This window comes from Drosophila serrata, unplaced genomic scaffold (assembly GCF_035046125.1).
Source record: "Drosophila serrata isolate PLE 108 unplaced genomic scaffold, ASM3504612v1 contig_240, whole genome shotgun sequence".
NCBI classification, from domain to species: domain Eukaryota; kingdom Metazoa; phylum Arthropoda; class Insecta; order Diptera; family Drosophilidae; genus Drosophila; species Drosophila serrata.
In genome coordinates, this window is record NW_028257138.1 from 1,272,037 (window position 1) to 1,290,022 (window position 17,986).

General features: G+C 42.4%; 2 protein-coding genes and 1 long non-coding RNA gene across 24 annotated transcripts; 2 read left to right on the forward strand and 1 right to left on the reverse strand.

Annotated features, from left to right (window-relative positions):
* Positions 1–514: 514 nt before the first annotated feature.
* On the forward strand, positions 515–14,955 carry Nadk1b (NAD kinase 1b). 13 transcript variants are annotated; one of them, XM_086830359.1, is made up of 6 exons: positions 1,534–1,856; positions 3,850–3,998; positions 4,062–4,379; positions 4,442–5,027; positions 5,085–5,359; positions 5,997–6,248. In XM_086830359.1, the coding sequence occupies exons 3-6, from the start codon at positions 4,123–4,125 to the stop codon at positions 6,127–6,129; spliced, it is 1,251 nt and encodes a 416-aa protein (XP_086686485.1). In that variant the 5' UTR covers positions 1,534–1,856; positions 3,850–3,998; positions 4,062–4,122; the 3' UTR covers positions 6,130–6,248. The 13 variants fall into 13 exon arrangements, with proteins under 13 accessions (XP_086686478.1, XP_086686484.1, XP_020803160.1 ...); XM_086830352.1 differs by lacking the exons at positions 1,534–1,856; positions 3,850–3,998 and adding an exon at positions 515–785; XM_086830353.1 differs by lacking the exon at positions 3,850–3,998 and having other exon boundaries at positions 1,385–1,856.
* Positions 6,485–16,889, forward strand: Nadk1a (NAD kinase 1a). 10 transcript variants are annotated; one of them, XM_020957741.2, is made up of 5 exons: positions 8,194–8,539; positions 11,171–11,585; positions 14,887–15,264; positions 15,324–15,984; positions 16,180–16,889. In XM_020957741.2, exons 2-5 carry the CDS (start codon positions 11,263–11,265, stop codon positions 16,462–16,464), a joined length of 1,647 nt encoding a protein of 548 aa, XP_020813400.2. In that variant the 5' UTR covers positions 8,194–8,539; positions 11,171–11,262; the 3' UTR covers positions 16,465–16,889. The 10 variants fall into 10 exon arrangements, with proteins under 10 accessions (XP_086686476.1, XP_020813468.1, XP_020813400.2 ...); XM_086830347.1 differs by having other exon boundaries at positions 8,261–8,393; XM_086830345.1 differs by having other exon boundaries at positions 8,299–8,662.
* Positions 7,979–9,787, reverse strand: LOC147643959 (uncharacterized). The gene is made up of 2 exons (XR_015271096.1): positions 9,467–9,787; positions 7,979–8,630 (listed from the first exon to the last, which is right to left on the reverse strand). It is a non-coding gene; the product is annotated as an uncharacterized LOC147643959 (long non-coding RNA).
* Positions 16,890–17,986: the final 1,097 nt, after the last annotated feature.

Consider the following 17,986-nt stretch of genomic DNA (forward strand, 5'->3'; position numbering starts at 1 on the left):
GCACAAGGACAACACAAACTAGGAGCATTCTTATCAGCTAAAAATATATATTTTAAAATTGCATTTTCCCAGTTTCAATGACAAACGAAAAGTTGATGTGGAAAATATATTTAAATGGATCCACATCGGCCAAGCCCACTTGAAAATCAAACGATCTGATCGGCATTTATGGATGCAAAAGGCCTATTTTCATAGCGTTACCTTCGGACATATATTATTAAGAACAGCGGTCCAGGCTCTACTTCCCACACCTTGCCGTCGGCAATTAATCCACGCATAGCTAATAAATCGATCAGCCACGCCCCGGGGGCCGTCAAAATATAGATCGCTCGCTCACTAGCTCAGAAAAAAGTGGCTGCTGTGGAAATGTAAATATCGGGAGGCGCCTAATGAATTCAAAGTACGAGTACGAGTGGGGCGGTGTTTATATCTATTCAACAACTTCTCCTCTCGGGCGAGCGAGTATTACATATGCGCATGCATTGTATATATTTTGGAAAACCAGGTATGAGCAGTCACTTAGTTGGATCTCGACACCGGAACAGCGAGGTTGCTGCTCGTCGTCAAAACTCAGCTTTATCGCTTTATCAGCACTCCAGTACTCCAGCACTTAACAAAATGCGCGAGGAGGATCTGCAACTGGCCCGCCAATTGGTGGCCAATTCCGTGTCCAGCTCCCTGGAGGAGGAGAACGATGGAGGAGCCGCTGCCGCCACAACGCCGGGCAACTCACCGCGACCCTTGAGGCGGGTCCTGGACTTGAGCGAGAGACGGAAACAGTTTCGGTGAGTTCATCAGTTAATTCTTCCTATTTATTCTTAAGTTTTGTCCGAGCTGGGAGAATCATCCCGGCGTTGCAGAGGGCAAGGGTAGAGCCCGAAGCGCACACCATAAATGTAAGCAGGAGCAAAACTAAATGGGACTCCTTTCCTGAGAAGTAGAGTTTCTACTCCATTCTCTTGAAAATAGCAATTTGATATTATATCAAGAAGAGGTATAAATTAAATAACATAAATTTTTAATACAACCCTTTCAACTCCTAATTATTACCTCAAATTACAAATTTACCAGTTATTACTACTTTTGTTTTCATGTTTGGGGCTTAAATATAAACACAACACATTTGTTTGCAATTTTAAGCGTTTACGTATATAAATGAAGCTAAAAATAAACAGTGTTTTCACGTGCCGTGCTAATTTGCATGCGTAAGCTTTCTTTAGTTAAAAATAATCATGAATGACGAATGCTTTTGTGAATGACTAGGGTTGTGAAATATTAGCTTCTGTTTAAAAGTTGGCGCCTCAAAAGCAACCAGTTATCGATAGTAAAGGTATCGGTATTCCACTTCTATGGAATCAAGCTAAAATAAACTTTTGTTTGTTGAAATTGAGTTATCAATTAAGATGTGGCAATAATTTGAAGATAATTACACATATTACTTCAATTAGGGGCTTGTAAAAAAGAAATTTGTGAATTGCATTTGATATATCGCCCAGTTGCTGGTATTTTTTAATAGGCGCGCTGCGGTCACCCAGTTGAGCAGCTTTTTGCAACATTTTTTTTTTTAAACAATAAGTGTTGAATTTTCGGTGTTAAAACAAATTGACAGCCAGCCGTTTGGGCACAAATGTGGCCCTAATCTTTCGGAGTATCGAGCGTTGTCCGAGAAAGATGCCCTCGTCGGTCCTCAGGGACAATTCGGATGGCCAAACATTTCCCTGCAGCGAAAAGGACGCCGTCGCGGAAGAGGGGAATCTGTTGCATGCCGCCCCTGTAGCTGTGGAAGGAGCGGCTGCTGCGTCCACCTCTGCGCCGGGATTGGGTAGCGGCGACCTGATGAGCAGCAGCTGGTGGTGGTAAGATCCCATCACCTACCCGTATCTGCATGCGGTTTACACCTATGCCTCATCCCCCGACTATTGCAACTTATTTACTTAAAAACACAGTGGAGGGCACAGCAATATCACTTGCTAATTATCCCATAGGGATAATTTAAAGATTATGTACCTAAATGGCATCTAGTAATTAAGACCTTAAGTTCTTTTGCAACCTTTGAAGTTATAGTTGGTGTAGTGAGTTTTGAAGGCTTTTAATGTTTTTAATTCAAACACTCATTAATAGCCGCCCCAGGGCTATTGTCTTGACCTTAGCTGTAGTTGCCCACACATGCCATGCGTCTTCTCTTATCTAAGTTGAATGTACCATCTTGAACCCGAGCTCTCTTCGTCTCCTCTACCTCCAGCAAGTGGGTTTGTTTTGATTCCAATTCAAATAAGAAAAAAGAAATTGAATGGTCAAGCTGACTAGACTTTGATCAATCGATTGTTCCAATTTTGGCAATTGATACGCGACGATAGCATCGCTTTTATCAATTTAACTGTTAATTGAGCGCCAAGGCCTTTGCGCCTGCGCTGTCTAAACTCATATGCCATGTTATATATGGTCCCTGAGTATCTGTTAACTGCATGCAGAGTAAAGAGTAAGAAATACAAACACGCAGTCCGCTTTCGGACCAAGCCGAAACCTTGTCAACTCGGGCTGGTTGCTGCTCAGTTGTTGCTCGCACACGCGATCGCCCGGTTGACAGTTTCAGGGCCCTCCGTTTCGTCGGTTTATGGTCAATAATTTTCTAATTTTCCGGCTAGCTGTCCGAAGTAATCAAGTGGAAGCTCTGCAACAGTCTGCGAGTTCCCTTGAAAACGCCATCGCCATCGACTTAATGCATTTCTAATTACCTGTTTTTCCTTAATGCAGTACTACAATACAACTAAAAAACACTTTCTCTTTTTCGCTGACACATTTCTGGGCTCGTTTTTTTTTTTTTGTTAGCCGATTGATCAGAAGTGCGTGGGCGTGATTTATTTTTGAATACAATTTTTCTAAATTTATTGTGAAAACAAAACTAACCTTGGTCCCTTTTTTCCGAACGTACAACAATGTGGCCTGACGGCATTCCACAAAAGTGAATTGTAAATAATTGCTTCGGGGCAAATCAACGTTAATTTCCCAATCGATTTCTTGACGATTTTGAGAAATAAAAATGGCCTGTCTGTCGGACATCGACTTGGCCACCTTGCACGAGAACCGTCTGGAGCAGCGCTGGCACTACGGATTACCCAACAGCGATCACCTGTACCATCAGCATCACCATCATTACCATCAACATGACGGCTTCAGTCCTATTACGCGGCTCTGTTTGGAGCGAAATCTGCAAAAAAAGCTCAGACAGAGGGACTTCAATGGAAATTGCCTGCATCGAGATAGTGATACCGATGCCAGTGGCTTGGCGGCAGGTATGCAACGCCGACGCTCCGGCACCTGGCCGTAAGTGACATTCAGCTGGATGTGTTATCCTATAGATAAGCTTGGTGGGAATTTGAAATTAAAATACGGAGGTTGCAAATCAAAATGCACGGAAAATATATGTTATAAAGGGATGTCTTAAAAACCCCACAGTTTAAAATAGATTTTTAAATTATATGTCGACTTTTGTCGTTATGAATAATTGAGTTTTATGGTTTCAAAACAAAATCATAGCCTCAATTTAAATAGAAACTAAACTGCAGACTTAAATCATTGTAGCTTAGAAGTATTTGTCCTCAGTGTACGAATGCAAGCAGGAAAAGAAGACGATCAATTCGATTCCCTTGAAATCGATGCATATTCGATCTCTCACATGCTTTTTTCCACCTCTTGGTTTCGCCATTTGCATGTACGATGTTTTACAGTTGCCTGTATTTAGTCTGAAACTTCATAAAGCACAGAGAGCACACAACTTATTTTTTTGGGGAAACCTTCTAGTGAACCTTGAAAATACATTTAACAATGTTTCCTTTGCGTCCCCCTCAGCCGCCGGCGGCTGCTCTATTTCCGCTACACAGTTCCTTAAGCATCGAGGAGTTTAACAATGTAAAGTGGGAGGATTTAAGTGATTGCAATAATAATTGCATTAAAGAGGAGCCAGTTTTAAAGGCAAAGAGCAAACATCATGTACTAAGGTCTGAGACTATATTAACTCCCTTATAACCCTCTCTAATTTTCTATATTTTTCCCTTTTTCAGGCGCACTCGCAGCCTGAATGCCCCGTCGCCTGTCCAGCAATTCGGACCTTGTGGCCGCATCATGAAAAACTCCGCCATGGTCATGCAGATTCAGGATCCGGCCAGTCAGCGCCTCACTTGGTACAAGCCTCCACTCACTGTCCTGGTGATCAAGAAGGTTAGCGATGCCTCTGTGTTAGCGCCATTCGTTCAACTGGTGGACTGGCTGCTCCAGGAGAAGAACATGGTGGTGTGGGTGGAGTCAGCGGTGCTGGACGATGCCCTACTCAACGAAAATCTGCGCTTCAAGGCCATCCGAAATATGCTGGTGACCTTCAAGTGAGTTTTAATTACCTTTAACAAATAAGAAAACGGATTACTCTCTATTTCATATTATATAGAGATGGCCGGGATGACCTGACAGATCGCATCGACTTCATAGTCTGTCTTGGCGGCGACGGCACCTTGTTGTATGCATCCCTGCTCTTCCAGCAATCGGTGCCGCCAGTGATGGCCTTCCATCTAGGTTCCCTGGGCTTCCTTACACCCTTCCGATTCGACAACTTCCAGGAGCAGCTCACGAGTGTACTAGAGGGACATGCTGCCCTTACCTTGCGCAGTCGTCTGCGCTGTGTGATGCATCGCAGGGGCGAAAGGAAGCACGAGGCCAAGGTACAGGAGCTGGATCCAACAGATGCAGATGCACGACCTGTGGCCAATAGTATTCTTGTGCTAAACGAGGTGGTGATCGATCGGGGTCCCTCGCCGTATCTAAGCAACATAGACTTGTTCCTCGATGGAAAGTACATCACCTCGGTTCAGGGCGACGGCCTGATAGTATCTACGCCCACAGGCAGCACTGCCTATGCGGCAGCCGCCGGTGCCTCCATGATCCATCCCTCCGTGCCGGCCATTATGGTGACGCCCATTTGCCCGCATTCCCTGAGCTTCCGGCCCATTGTGGTGCCTGCGGGAGTGGAATTAAAGGTAAGAGATACGCGATCTGTTTTCAAGTACAAATTTGTTTATTCTCCCTTTTTGCAGATCTCTGTCTCCCCTGAAAGCCGCAACACCTCGTGGGTCAGCTTCGATGGACGCAACCGGCAGGAGCTCTTTCACGGCGACAGCCTCCGAGTGACCACCTCCATTTATCCTGTACCCTGCATCTGTGCCCAGGACCAGATATCCGATTGGTTCGCCTCCCTCGCCGACGGCCTGCACTGGAATGTACGCAAGCGACAAAAGTGCCTCGACGAGCTATCGGATCTTACGGCATCCGGATCGGAGGACACGCTGGACGAGATCGAGAATATGAAATTGTATGATGTGTAGTAGTGCGTAAGTCTCTGTTGGTAATCGTATTGGTAGCTTAGAGTAGGGCTTTTATTTCTAGTTCTTAGTTCTGTCTGCGAAAAGTCTTTTTATCTAGTTTGTAAAAGAGCTCGAATATTTGCCAAGCTTATAAGCGTTTCCAAGAAACTCTTAAAGCACAAAGAACAATATATTTTAAAGATATTAAACATCTAAATATGCGAAAATAATCTAAATTTCAGCTAGAAACTTGTCTAGCTTAAATGTTTGAATTATGTAAGCACCAAGATGTACGTGGTACCAATTAAAAATACCACTTGAATATATTGGAAAAGCTTTGCAATAATATAGGAATGTTAACTGCAATATGGCACTGTTACTACCTTAATTAAATATTACCCATTTGCTTATACAATCTTTAAGCTCTTAAACCATATTTTAAATTGCGAAATTCCAATTTTGAAATTGTTTTAAATATAATTTCACCAAGTAGAACTTTACGACTGTTTCACGCTCTTCTGTAGATTAATGCTACTTGCTTTAAACTGTTTATATATTGTATGTTAGAGAACATTGCCTTGTATATTTCGCATAAACAACACACCTTGCAATATAGATTATAGACTGTAAGTGTTTTGTATTTAGACTGGTTTTGAAGCCCCACTCCTCCCGTGGCCACTTGTTGCCTCATGTTGCTCACCTCGCGGGTGCCTTTGGATTTGGTCGCCGCTGCTGTTGCCACGCCACGCCACGCACTTGGGCCTGTCAGAAATATTAGTTTGCATCGATTTGGGTGCGAATCGAAAGTGGAGCTAAGGCTGAGGCTTCGAGACTTTGTTTGCGCCCTCAGGCGTACAAGCCGTGTTCATTACACGGCAAAGATCTTGTGCTGCCATTGTTCGTTTGCTTCGATCGTGTTTGCTGCCAATGCGAGTGTTTTTGCCTTTTTTGCTTGCCGAATTCAAGGTGTGCGCAATGTTTTTTGCGTTGTGTGTTTACCGCGCGAGTGTGCGGCCAACAGGTGTGTGTGTGTGTACGGTGCGTGCCGATCTCTGGTCGTGTGAAATGCATAAAGCCTCGCAGAGTAGTTGACGACGATCGTTGCCAGCGTTCGGTTGTGATTTTAATTGCAGTGGGAATTTAAAATCGGAAATAGTTATGAATCCAGAAGATATGCATCGGGCGCAACAAATCGTCGACGAAGAGGGCTCAACGCCCGGTAGTTCGCCAGCTCCGCTAAGAAAAGGCCTGCCGATCAGTTTGCTGGAGAAACGTACTCAGTTTCGGTAAGCAAAATTAGAAGTTTATCCTTGAATTTATATTCAAGAATTTTCCGCAGTTCTCGACTGCAATATATCATTAAGTCTTTACCACCCTTAAACTATCTTTAAGCAGTCTTGCTTATACTAATTTACAAACAATATTAGTGTGTCTCATAAGAATTCCAAATTTTATTTGTCCTAAATTAAGGCAATCTTCTTGGAATTAGTTAAAAGTTCCACGAAAAATATCCTTATTTGTTTTTTTTTCGTCTTGTAAGTTGCAAGATACTTTTAATATTCGCGCATTTAAGACCAGTGTGACCATGTTATGCAAATATTTGTGTTAGATGCTTGCCTGTTTATTTTCTAAAACCCGCGCGACGGCCACACTGGCGTGTAATGGTGCAAGAAAAAAAAAACAAATAACATGGACCCAATGAAACTCGCGTTTTTAAAATCGCAAATTAGCAGCTAGTCCGCGACTGTGTGAATCCGGGCAGTTGGCCAGCGTGCGAGGCAGTGCATCGCGTTTGTGGGTCAAATCTAGGCCAACACCACTCCGCTCACCCACTTCACACACACACACGCTGCTGACAGGTGCGCAGGCAGACACACACACGCTCACGGAGCAAAATTGACCACAATGACGTCCGCGTACAACAACATTTTGGCCGCCACCCCCTCGCCCGCCCAAACGGTTCCAAAGGCTAGCGGCTCGTCCTCTGCCGCCACCTCAACCTCTGGCTGCATGTCCAATGGATCCTACTACGATGACCATGACAATCAGCTGCTCCACGTAAACAGTGGACGGCAAAGCAGTGCAGCAGCATCTTCGGCCCCGGGTCCTGGCATAAATAACGGAACTGCTGGCGATGATATGGAAATGCGTTGGTGGTGGTAAGTGGTGTCGTGTTAATGGGTTAATGATTCCCACTGAAACTGGCCTATCTTAATTAGCTGTTTAAGCTTTTGTGCGATTCTTTTTTAAACGTTAACTTGTATAAATAATTCCACCTTGGGTGAACATTTAAACATTATTTTTAAAGTAAAGACTGTAAAATTTAAGTTCGCAATAAACCTTTCAAAAAGGTTGAGTGACTTAAAAAAGCACTTATTTTCACTAAAATCTACATTTTTGCTATCACTTTTGTGCAAAACAATAAACGAAAAGTATCCCATTATCATTTCGTTGGCAACGGAAAATGCCGCTCTTATGCACTCTTCGCATCTTACAAGTGGACTGCACACATGTGTTGTGTTTTCTGACAAAATTTAACGTCCTGGTAACACGTGTGACAAATGTGTATCAAAGTAGAAAAGCAGATAATCGATTTGGTTTAGTAAATAGAAATACACTGTGGATAATTCATTCATTGAATATTTTTATTAGCCATAAGCTGCTATTATGAGCTTAGGCTGTTATGACTCTGTTAATTAATATATAGCTTTCAGCACTGGGATTGAGTCCATAAATCAATCTTCTCTTTGTTGAGATTAATTAATTAAGCATTACAGCGTTTACATAACAGTAAGTGTGCAGAGAAACACCTGTTGATAACAGTCGCTCTCTTTTCCCCTCTCTTACGGGATCGCGACGCGTGGCTGCGCTCAGCTGTTTACGATCAGAGATGCCCGGCAGAAAGCGACAAAAGTGGCTTTAAAAAGCCAAACGACAGCCGTTTATTGTTTACAGTCGCTTAAAGCTTGCACACTTTTATTTTTGAATCGGAATCGCACACAAATCGTCAAACTTAATCACCTTTTTGGCGTCCGGACTCAGGTATCGCTTGATCACCGAACAGCACGGTCGTGTTCGCGCTCTCTAGCCCCCCTTACTCCATCCCGTGTGCCCAACGCCGATCGCCGAGCGGTTTCGTTTTGTATCGATTCGATTCGATTCGTTCGTTCACCTGTTGCCGATCGCTGGTCAGTTTAAATTTAAAGTTAATGCCGCTGTTACAGTTACTGTCGTTGTTGCTTCTGGTGCTGGAAGTTTCGCCTTGGTTCGCGTTTTGTGCTAAAACGAAAACAAAACAGATTATATAACGTGTAATTAGAGTACTTTGTTGCCTTGCCTGTCCAGTGGCTATGCTATTGGCGCCGCTTGGCGCTTTTCCAACGCAGACATGACTTGGCATTTCTGGGGTCTGGGCCCCCAGCCCACTTTCGATTTCCTTCAATGGTCACCCCTCTAGCCTACTAGCTATCAATCCGTCAATCGCCTGCCGTGTCAAGCACTTGCACTAAACCGTGGAATTACCGTTGAATTTGTTTAAGTGGAAGTAAACTATGTCTGGTCTTCTTTAACTGCCACTAATTGCAGTTGTATGTTTTAGATATCGATCGATATAAATATATATCATGTATTCCTAGTATTCTATTGCCTTTGTTTAGGTTGACTCACTCACAAAAATCCATTATAGTCCGTCAATGATAAACCCAGAAAAGGGTAAATTAATTTAGTAAAAGTGTGTTAGTATTTACACACAAAATAAACATGTGTTTGAAAGGGAAAAGTGTTGTTTGTGCTAGAGTTTATCTTGTTAGTTATGCCTATTAATACTTTTACTGATTTTAAACTTTGTAACACTTGTTTTCTTGCATTCCACAACTAATTAATGTGATTCTATATAATTTAGAATGAACCAACGTCACAGATCCTTCTAATCAATAGATAGACAGATAGGCAACAGATAATATAAGAAATTGAAAAACAAATATATACAAAAAATATATAGGGGTAACCGCGTATTAAACAGAACCCTAGAATTTTTAAAAGTGTTTAATGACAATTGGAGGTTGGACCTGTACAAGTGCATACGAAACTAATAACTGCAGTTGCAACTTTAATACCTTTGACATGTTGACGAAAGGCGTCATTTGAATTATATCACTGCCAACACGGTCTCGCCAACGACATGCAGGCACGTTGCGACCAGGTGGTGGTTCCACCGATCCGTGGGTTTACTTTTCTACCCGATCCAACCAATGATAATCACTAAACTTAGTGGCTGGCTGCACTGCGCATTTCATCCGTTAATTGATTTATTCATTTGTGACTGTCGTTAATTTATTATTTCATGTGTCTTTGTGCCCATAAGTAATTTGAAATTCGCTTTATGCACTCATCTATTGTCGTAGTCCGATTGCTACGGATGTAACTAGCGATTCCCAAGGGGGGTTGTGTGATGTGTGCCTTCCTTTGTTTATTTTACAGAAACATTTCCAATGACTTGTACTTGTTGCTTCCTGATGTCGGTAAAAATAGAAGACAGAGAAGCCACTGTGGATCACGCGATCGGTGGAGAGTATAGATTGTTGTTGATTTTATTTTTGTTACGCAATACATTTAATTGGAATATCAATTAGAAGCCATGTAGTCAAGGTAATGAATGATAAATTGCATTATAATCTAGTGAAAGGCCTTGTGATATTAAAAGGGAATTAGTTATATCAGGGTACGTGTTTGTACTAAATTTCATTTATTGAGTTAAAGCAAGAATTTAACGTAATTTGACTTGAAATTAAAGTCTATAAATTTTACGAAATTTCGCTAGCTACATTCCTGCTGATATTTAATATTTTCCTGAATAAAAATTCGACATAGTACACCCTACTTTTTACTTCCTCTTTCTGTTAAGTTCCTCCCTCTTATCAGCCACTCAATGAAAACACCAAGTGACCTCTGTTAATGAACTGTTGATGAGGCACTCTCGGAAAGAAACCGAAAACGATTGAGATTTTCAAGCTCATTGCGCACACAGGTCACGATTTCTAGATTAATGCCCGGCGATACTGTTATGCTCGGTTGCCTGCAGATCGTATGGTTAATTGTAGTCTAAGTGGTTGCTTTTGGCTCATTAAAAGGTTGTTGACCAACCGAGTTGGAAAGACAAAGAGATCAAGATAAAGTTGTATTTAATTGTATTTCTCTGTATAAAGTTAACTGTGTTTAGTACATCTAAGCCTTGTTTCGTGCCAATGCTTTATTTTTGCCAATTGACTTATACTTGACATCGTTAGGGGGCTCTGGCAGGCGAAAAAAGTTGGCCAAGTCCGTCAACGGAAGCTGGCCAATGACGCATATTAGCAAGCCTTGTCCCGCGCCTTTCTTTCCCGCTTTGATGTCTCTTGCGTCAAAGCCGGAACTTCGCTCCGGTCCGTTAGGTTGGCCAGAAAACAAAAAGCAGCCAAAACAAACTATTTGATTGCTAATAACAAATTTATTTTTGCACAAATTTCAAAAGAAACAAAAACCGGTTGGGGTTGGCTATAAGAAAACCCAAAATTGACCGTTTTTGTTTATCAACTTTTACCACGCGCCAAAGCTGTTACCTTTTTATATCCCACCTAAAAAAAAATAAAAAAAAGTGTACGGCATTCTTTTGGTAACCCAAAACTTGGTTAACTTCGTTAACACCTCTGCCAAAGGGGAGCAAGGTTAATGTTATTTACAATTCGTTCGACTCAGGGCCGTCTCAAGGGTGGGGTCTTACGAGTCGTCCCAAAGAAATGCCAAGCAATGATATGCCAGCTAATTTCCCAACCCAATTTCAGTGTATGAAAATGTTTTAGCAATACGAATCTCTTGTGAATTGTGCGTGTTCAGTGATATTTAGTGATTAAGTGGCTATAAAAAAGAACTCAAAATGACGTGCCTCTCGGACATAGACCTGGCCACCCTGCACCAGCACCGTCTGGAGGAGCGATTTAGCTACAAGTTAGCCTGGAGCGGCACTGGTCACCATCAGACCCAATACAATGATCTCCTGGTGCGACACATTGCCTCACTAAAGCGCCAGAGGATCATTCAAAACAAGGCTAATGTGGCCAGTACCAAGGCAAGAGATCAGAATACGGCTAACGAGAACTTGGCCAGCAGTCCGGGGAGCCAGCAGACCAAGTCCGAGGAGGAAACGGATGATAGTTACTTTGATTCCACGACACGGCGTAGACGGAGCGGAACCTGGCCGTAAGTAATTTAAACTAAACAATTGCGACTTAAACCAGAGCTTAACAAATCCCGATAAGAGCTAAACAAACCAAATAAAAACACTGGCAAAAATGGATATAGAAAGTCTGAAAATGTTGTGAAGGATCTACAAGACTTAGAGATTATTCAGAAGGTTTAAGTGGGTTTGCTTCTAAATTGTTTAATTAATTTTTTTATATTTGCTCTCCTAAAATGGAGAAAACAAATATCTCGTTCCTTTTCAATTCAAATAAATACTCATAATAAGCTTAGGGATAAAGCTAAAACAGTGCTAACTCTCTATTAATTTCTCTATGTCTAGATCAAAATAGCAATTTGTTTGAATAGATTATAATACACATATGTAAATAATTGATTTTGTGCTCAACTATTTGCCTTAGTGCGGTGGTTATCTCAAAGTTATCAGGTCGCTCACTGAACATTTGTACGCGGCATGCTCCAATGATAAGAAGTGGTGTCTGCAATCAAGTGTTTACCTTGTCTACAAGCACTTATCAGTGGTTTGGAAAGCGTGGTGTGCATTTAGGCGCACTTTGTTTACTCAGATCAGATCGGCTAATTATATACACTCGAACCCAACTTAATATCAATTTCACAACTGTTTTTCTTCTATCAGCATGATGAAGCAAACCACTTTTTTGTTTATCAAGAAATTGGGTCTTATAGTCTGTTCTTAGATTTGGGAAAAAAACTGTTTTGAAAACGCATTAAGGCAAGCTTAAAAGTCCTTGACCTTTCTGCATAGTTCAGTATTTGTGGCGTGTTGTCTTTATTTATTTATATTTTGGCCACTTAAAAACGAGTTTGTTAACACCTCGCTTATTGGTACTACGACACAGACGCCGTCTGTTAATTTATGGCTATCCGAGATGTCTGTAGGTTTTTTCTTCTCCAGCTACTACTATTTTTTACGGTTTGTTTGGAACTCGAGAACTTGAGACGCCAGTTAGGTTTGAGTTCGAAATCGGTGCCAGTTTGTGCTTGGCGCCAGTCATAAACCAAAGCCAACAGGTAGATATATTGTATATGCGCGAGTATGTTCGAGTATCTTGAATATATATATTCGATTCAAAACGAAAGCAAATTGACAGACGCTCGCTTGCTCGCTCGTGACCGATTTGGCGTGCCGAAATCCAAAGGTGTGCAGGTCAGGTGGCTGAAACCGCATTTGCATGGATAATATGGAAGGCCCCTCATTAATGCCCGAGGGAAATGGAAAATGAATCGAACTTTGGGCTTACAGAAAGTCAATGAATTAACGAATTTAAAAGCACTGTCATGCTGACGTCCCTTGCATATCTTTGTCTGTCTGCGGCATTTAGTCAGTTTAGTTGGTGGCTACTTAAGTGCCAGCGGACCCTTGTCGAGCTTCCAGTTCAGTTGGTTCCCGGTGGCGATCGAGGAAGTGTGCTTGCTGGCTTAGCGGGAGCTCACTGTGAACATGTCGAGTAAGTGAATGAATGAGTCTGAATTTCCTGCGAAGTCGTTTTCATTATTATATCGAATCAATGGCGACGACGAGATCATGACCACCGCCTGTCAACACATCTTCCTGCCATGCATCAGATCCGAACAGATGCGTCATGTGGCTCCCTTTCGCCCAAGTGTTCCTTTTGCCCATGTTTTTTGTCTTTCCGTGAGTCAGTCCCACCAGATTAAGTGAACACTGAGGAACTTGTGTCGTTAAAAGTGATTAACAATGTTTTAAGAGCTATAGATAAGAAAGCAGTTGAATAGAGGCAAGAGATACTCTGTAAGAAGAGTATCTGCATATTGAATTGCAAATTTAAAAAAACAAAATTTGTATGCAATTTTAACGATCTTTTTAGTCCAATCCATACAGCTGGTCAGCTGGCGGGCATACATGGCGTATACTTGACGTGAAAGCCCTTAAATTAAGTATACGCCGTGTGGGTTTTAAGGGAGAATAAAGTTCAAAAGCAAGCAAACAAGCAATAAACTTATGCAGTTTGTAATTGAAGTATAGGAAATCGATCATAACTAAGCTTAAAATATTTTCAATCTTTGAGTCTATACTTATCAATATTTTTATATGACCATTTTTGCTACACATCAAAGTTAAAAAACTCGTAACTTAGTCAGAAGTGCCTTAATTTTTATTCGAAAAGCGCTCCTTTGTTAGTTTTTACTGGGTAAATAAATTTGCATACTCAATTTAATATTAAAAAATATTCAAAACTATACTGTGAAGGTAGAAAAATGAATGTATTATTTGTATTTGGGAATTCGTAGCTGTCTCGTAATATTGATAAATGTCTTATGATATATACGATATAAAATAAAATGTTTAATATATTTCTTAAAGAAATACAAATTGTATTAGTTAAGCTACAATATTAACCCCACTGTACGTTTGCTGATCCGATGTCCAATGTGGTCCAATTCAGCATAGTCTAACTTATGGCTCATTAAGCTCTGCTCTTCGTTCTTCTCCCTGTTCATCCATATCCACCTATCTCTGCTCCTCCTCTCTCTCACTCGTTCTTTCCGCACTCTCTTTGTGCCTCTTTGTGCTGAGTCATCGCACATTAGCACATCAATCAAAGCCGTTAGCAAGCGATACTTGGCACCCCCGCACCCACTCTGGCTCTCCCAACAGCAGCAGCAGCAGAGAGCTCTTTTCCGCTTCTCGGCTCTCTTGGCCAGGCAGGCGCTCTTCCTCGTCGCATCCCCCCTGGACTGCGTCTCTCGCACCATTCCGGCGGGTTAGCATGTGCAATTCCTGTTTGTTTGGACCTGAGATTCAACAAGTTTATTTGCGCTGCGGCTCCGCCACCGTCGCCACCGCCGTGTTGTTGTAATGAAAACAAAAATATAAATACGTTATATACCTTTATTTTGTGTGTTTCGATTCGACCAAATTGGCCTGTCAGTGATTTTGTAACCTTCGAACGAGCAGCAGCCGCGCTCGCAGCGAAAAATTCCAACACGTTTTCGATATTTGTGGCCAGTGTTGTGCTAGGAAAAGCCAGAAGAGAACAACAAAACTGAGCAAAAAGGGCGTGAACGTCAAAGTTTTCTTTAAAAAGGAAAATATTTACGCTTTAAACACGAAGGAGAAGATGCAGCATCCGAAATTAAAGCTGGCAACGGCCTTGCAGCACCAAATCTCTGAGGTTGAGGAGCAACAGGTGCCCCAGGTGGCGCCCGATCCGCGTATTTTGAGGTCTATATTTAGTAATAAACATCCTGTATATCTCTCTCAAGAACCGTTTATATAAACTAAATAATAATACAATATTTACTTGACTCTTTTCAGGCGCACCAGAAGTCTGAATGCTCCGTCGCCCTTCCAGCAATTTGGACCATGTGGACGCATTATGAAAAACTCCGCCATGGTGATGCAGATTCAGGATCCGGCCAGTCAGCGCTTGACCTGGTACAAGCCACCACTTACCGTGCTGGTAATCAAGAAGAAGGACTCGCAGGTTTTGCTACCATTCGTTCAGCTAGTGGAATGGCTGGTGCAAGAGAAGCACATGGTCGTCTGGGTGGAGTCCGCCGTTCTCGAGGACAAGTTGCTGCGGGACGACGTCAAGCTGGAGGCGGAGAGCGCCAAGTTCCGGCAAGTGCATGGTGACTACGCCGGAGTAAGGGCGCGATTCCTGGCGCTCCGCGATATGCTGGTGACCTTCAAGTAAGTGCTAGAGAAAGTTATCTTCTTACATTTTATTAAAGTTAATCTATTTCCCGCAGAGATGGCCGCGATGATCTAACCGATCGCATTGACTTCATCGTCTGCCTGGGTGGCGATGGCACTTTGCTGTATGCCTCCCAGCTATTCCAACAGTCGGTGCCCCCAGTGATGGCCTTTTACCTGGGTTCCCTTGGTTTTCTTACGCCCTTCCAGTGCGACAATTTCCAGGAGCAGGTGACCAATGTGCTGGAGGGTCATGCAGCCCTCACTCTGCGCAGCCGCTTGTCTTGCTCCATCCATCGCAAGGGCGAGCGCCGCAAGGAGTCGTTGCTGGCCACGGCCAGTGGCAGCAATCTGCTCAAGCCGAATTTGCATCGGCAACTCAATCACATGGACCTCAACAATGGACCCAGTTGGTCCCTCAAGGCCAACAACAACAATACCCCCAATAACAGCATCCTAGTGCTGAACGAGGTGGTGATCAATCGAGGACCCTCGCCGTATTTGAGCAATATCGATATCTTCTTGGATGGCAAGTATATCACCTCAGTGCAGGGCGATGGCCTGATTGTATCGACGCCCACGGGGAGCACAGCGTATGCGGCAGCAGCTGGTGCCTCCATGATCCATCCCTCCGTGCCGGCTATTCTTGTGACGCCCATTTGCCCACACTCGCTGAGCTTCAGGCCAATTGTCGTTCCCGCTGGAGTGGAGTTAAAGGTGAGTAGAGGTTGGAATTTCCTTTGGGTTTGAGTGAGACTGTGAAAAGGTATAGCTTTAGTCTTCAAAGATCTTTACTTTTTAATTGAATAACTCTTTATGACTCAACCTAATTAATGTGGACATGGTCCGGAAATGGTGTAAAATGCATTTGCAGATCGATTAATCGATTATTTCTGCCTCTCCCCTTCGCAGATATCAATTTCACCTGATAGCCGCAACACCTCACGCGTTTCCTTTGACGGACGCAACGACCAGGAGCTGAATCACGGCGACAGCCTGAGAGTGACCACCTCTATATATCCCGTGCCCAGCATTTGCTCACAGGATCAAATCTCTGATTGGTTCGACTCCCTTGCCGAGGGTCTGCACTGGAATGTACGCAAGCGCCAGAAGTGTCTCGATGAACTTTCGGACCTGACTACCTCCGGTTCAGAGGACCGGCTTGACGAGTTCGACAATCTAAAGATCGAAGCGTAGTAGTGCAAGTGTGCGCCCACAACCAATCCAACCCAACTGACCCCCAATTCGCAGTTTGTTAGCGTGGCCAATTAGCCTAGTTGTAGTCCTAGTTAATAGGGTTTGCTTGTGTGCAATTTTTATAGGCCTAGTAATGTAGAGAAAATACTCTGTTGTACAATATACACACACATCATGGATCGCTTGGTTGAGTTACAATGTTAAATGTTAATTGAATGCGATCGCAATGTTTGTTTTTAAGCTAGACAAATTCCGTTGTTGCTTGTGAACAAAAACCGATTAGGATTAGCTCTTAAGTTTCTATTATTGTATAATATCTACAATTAATCGAGTCGAGTGTGCTAAGTACTTAAGCCGTCTCGCGTTATCTGTACAATTCGATGGAGGTAATAAAAACTGTATTATTTACTTAAAGCGCCACAAAATTCAATCTGTTTGTATTTTTATTTGCATTGCTTGGCGCTATAGGCTAATAAAAATGCAATTAACTAGATAGGTAGAGTATATATTTTGAGGAAGTATCCCCTAAGACACTTAACCAGAAACGGCTGTTAAAGGCAGAGAATTAATGGCAGCCATTGGTCAATGTCCGGGAAAACCACAGCCAAGATGGATGGTGTGAAATAGAAGGACTCAAATTAATCATAAAATGATTTTCCTTTCCGGAGTTCAGCTCTAATTCATATGAATGCTAGATTAAAGTCAAATTAATCGGTAAAGTGGGTTTAATATTTGTATAACAGGCCTAAAAGTATGCCTTTCTTCCTGCTAAGATGTGAATGATTATGATATAAAGGTTGGACTGAAGACGTTCAGCGTTCTTCGACAATTGTCTAAGTGTAAAAGCCGTGCCATAAATCAAAAGCATAAAATAAAAGCTGGCAATAAATGCGACTAGAAGTGTTCTACACACCACACCCTCCCACACTGCCAGTGTGTGTACGTGCGAAGTGCGTTTATTATCAATTTTCACGCTTTTCCAGCGCCGGTTTTCCCTTGCTTTTTCTCCTCCAAATAAAGAGTGAGCAACAAGTGAAGAGCCGAGCGATTCCACAGCTTCCTTCCGCTTCGGATTCCTCTTCATCTGACTGGCGGATAAAAACGTTGCGTATTATCCGCGCCATCCGATTGGTCGTCTCTGGACACGCCTCCTTTTCGGACAGTGCGCAGGACGAGTCCGAGTCCTTTGGGCCCTTTATAGATATATTTGGTGTGTACTGCTGCCAAGTAAAATATATAGTTGAAAGCCCATTAAATTAATTTTTCTTTTCTTCTTAATCCCTTGCATATGCTTTGCTCTATATTCTGACAAAATCGTATCGTATCCGGGTTAAGTATATGTTTAAGCCTAAGTAAAATAGGCGTAAGGTTAGTCAAAGCTTAAGGTTAAGGGTAAACCTATAAAAATAGCTTTATCTTGGGTTTTATTTATTGAAAATATAGATATTTCAAAGTGGTTATTATAACATCTTGGACAGGATACTCTCTAACCATCTTTACTCTAAAATGAAATTTAATTACA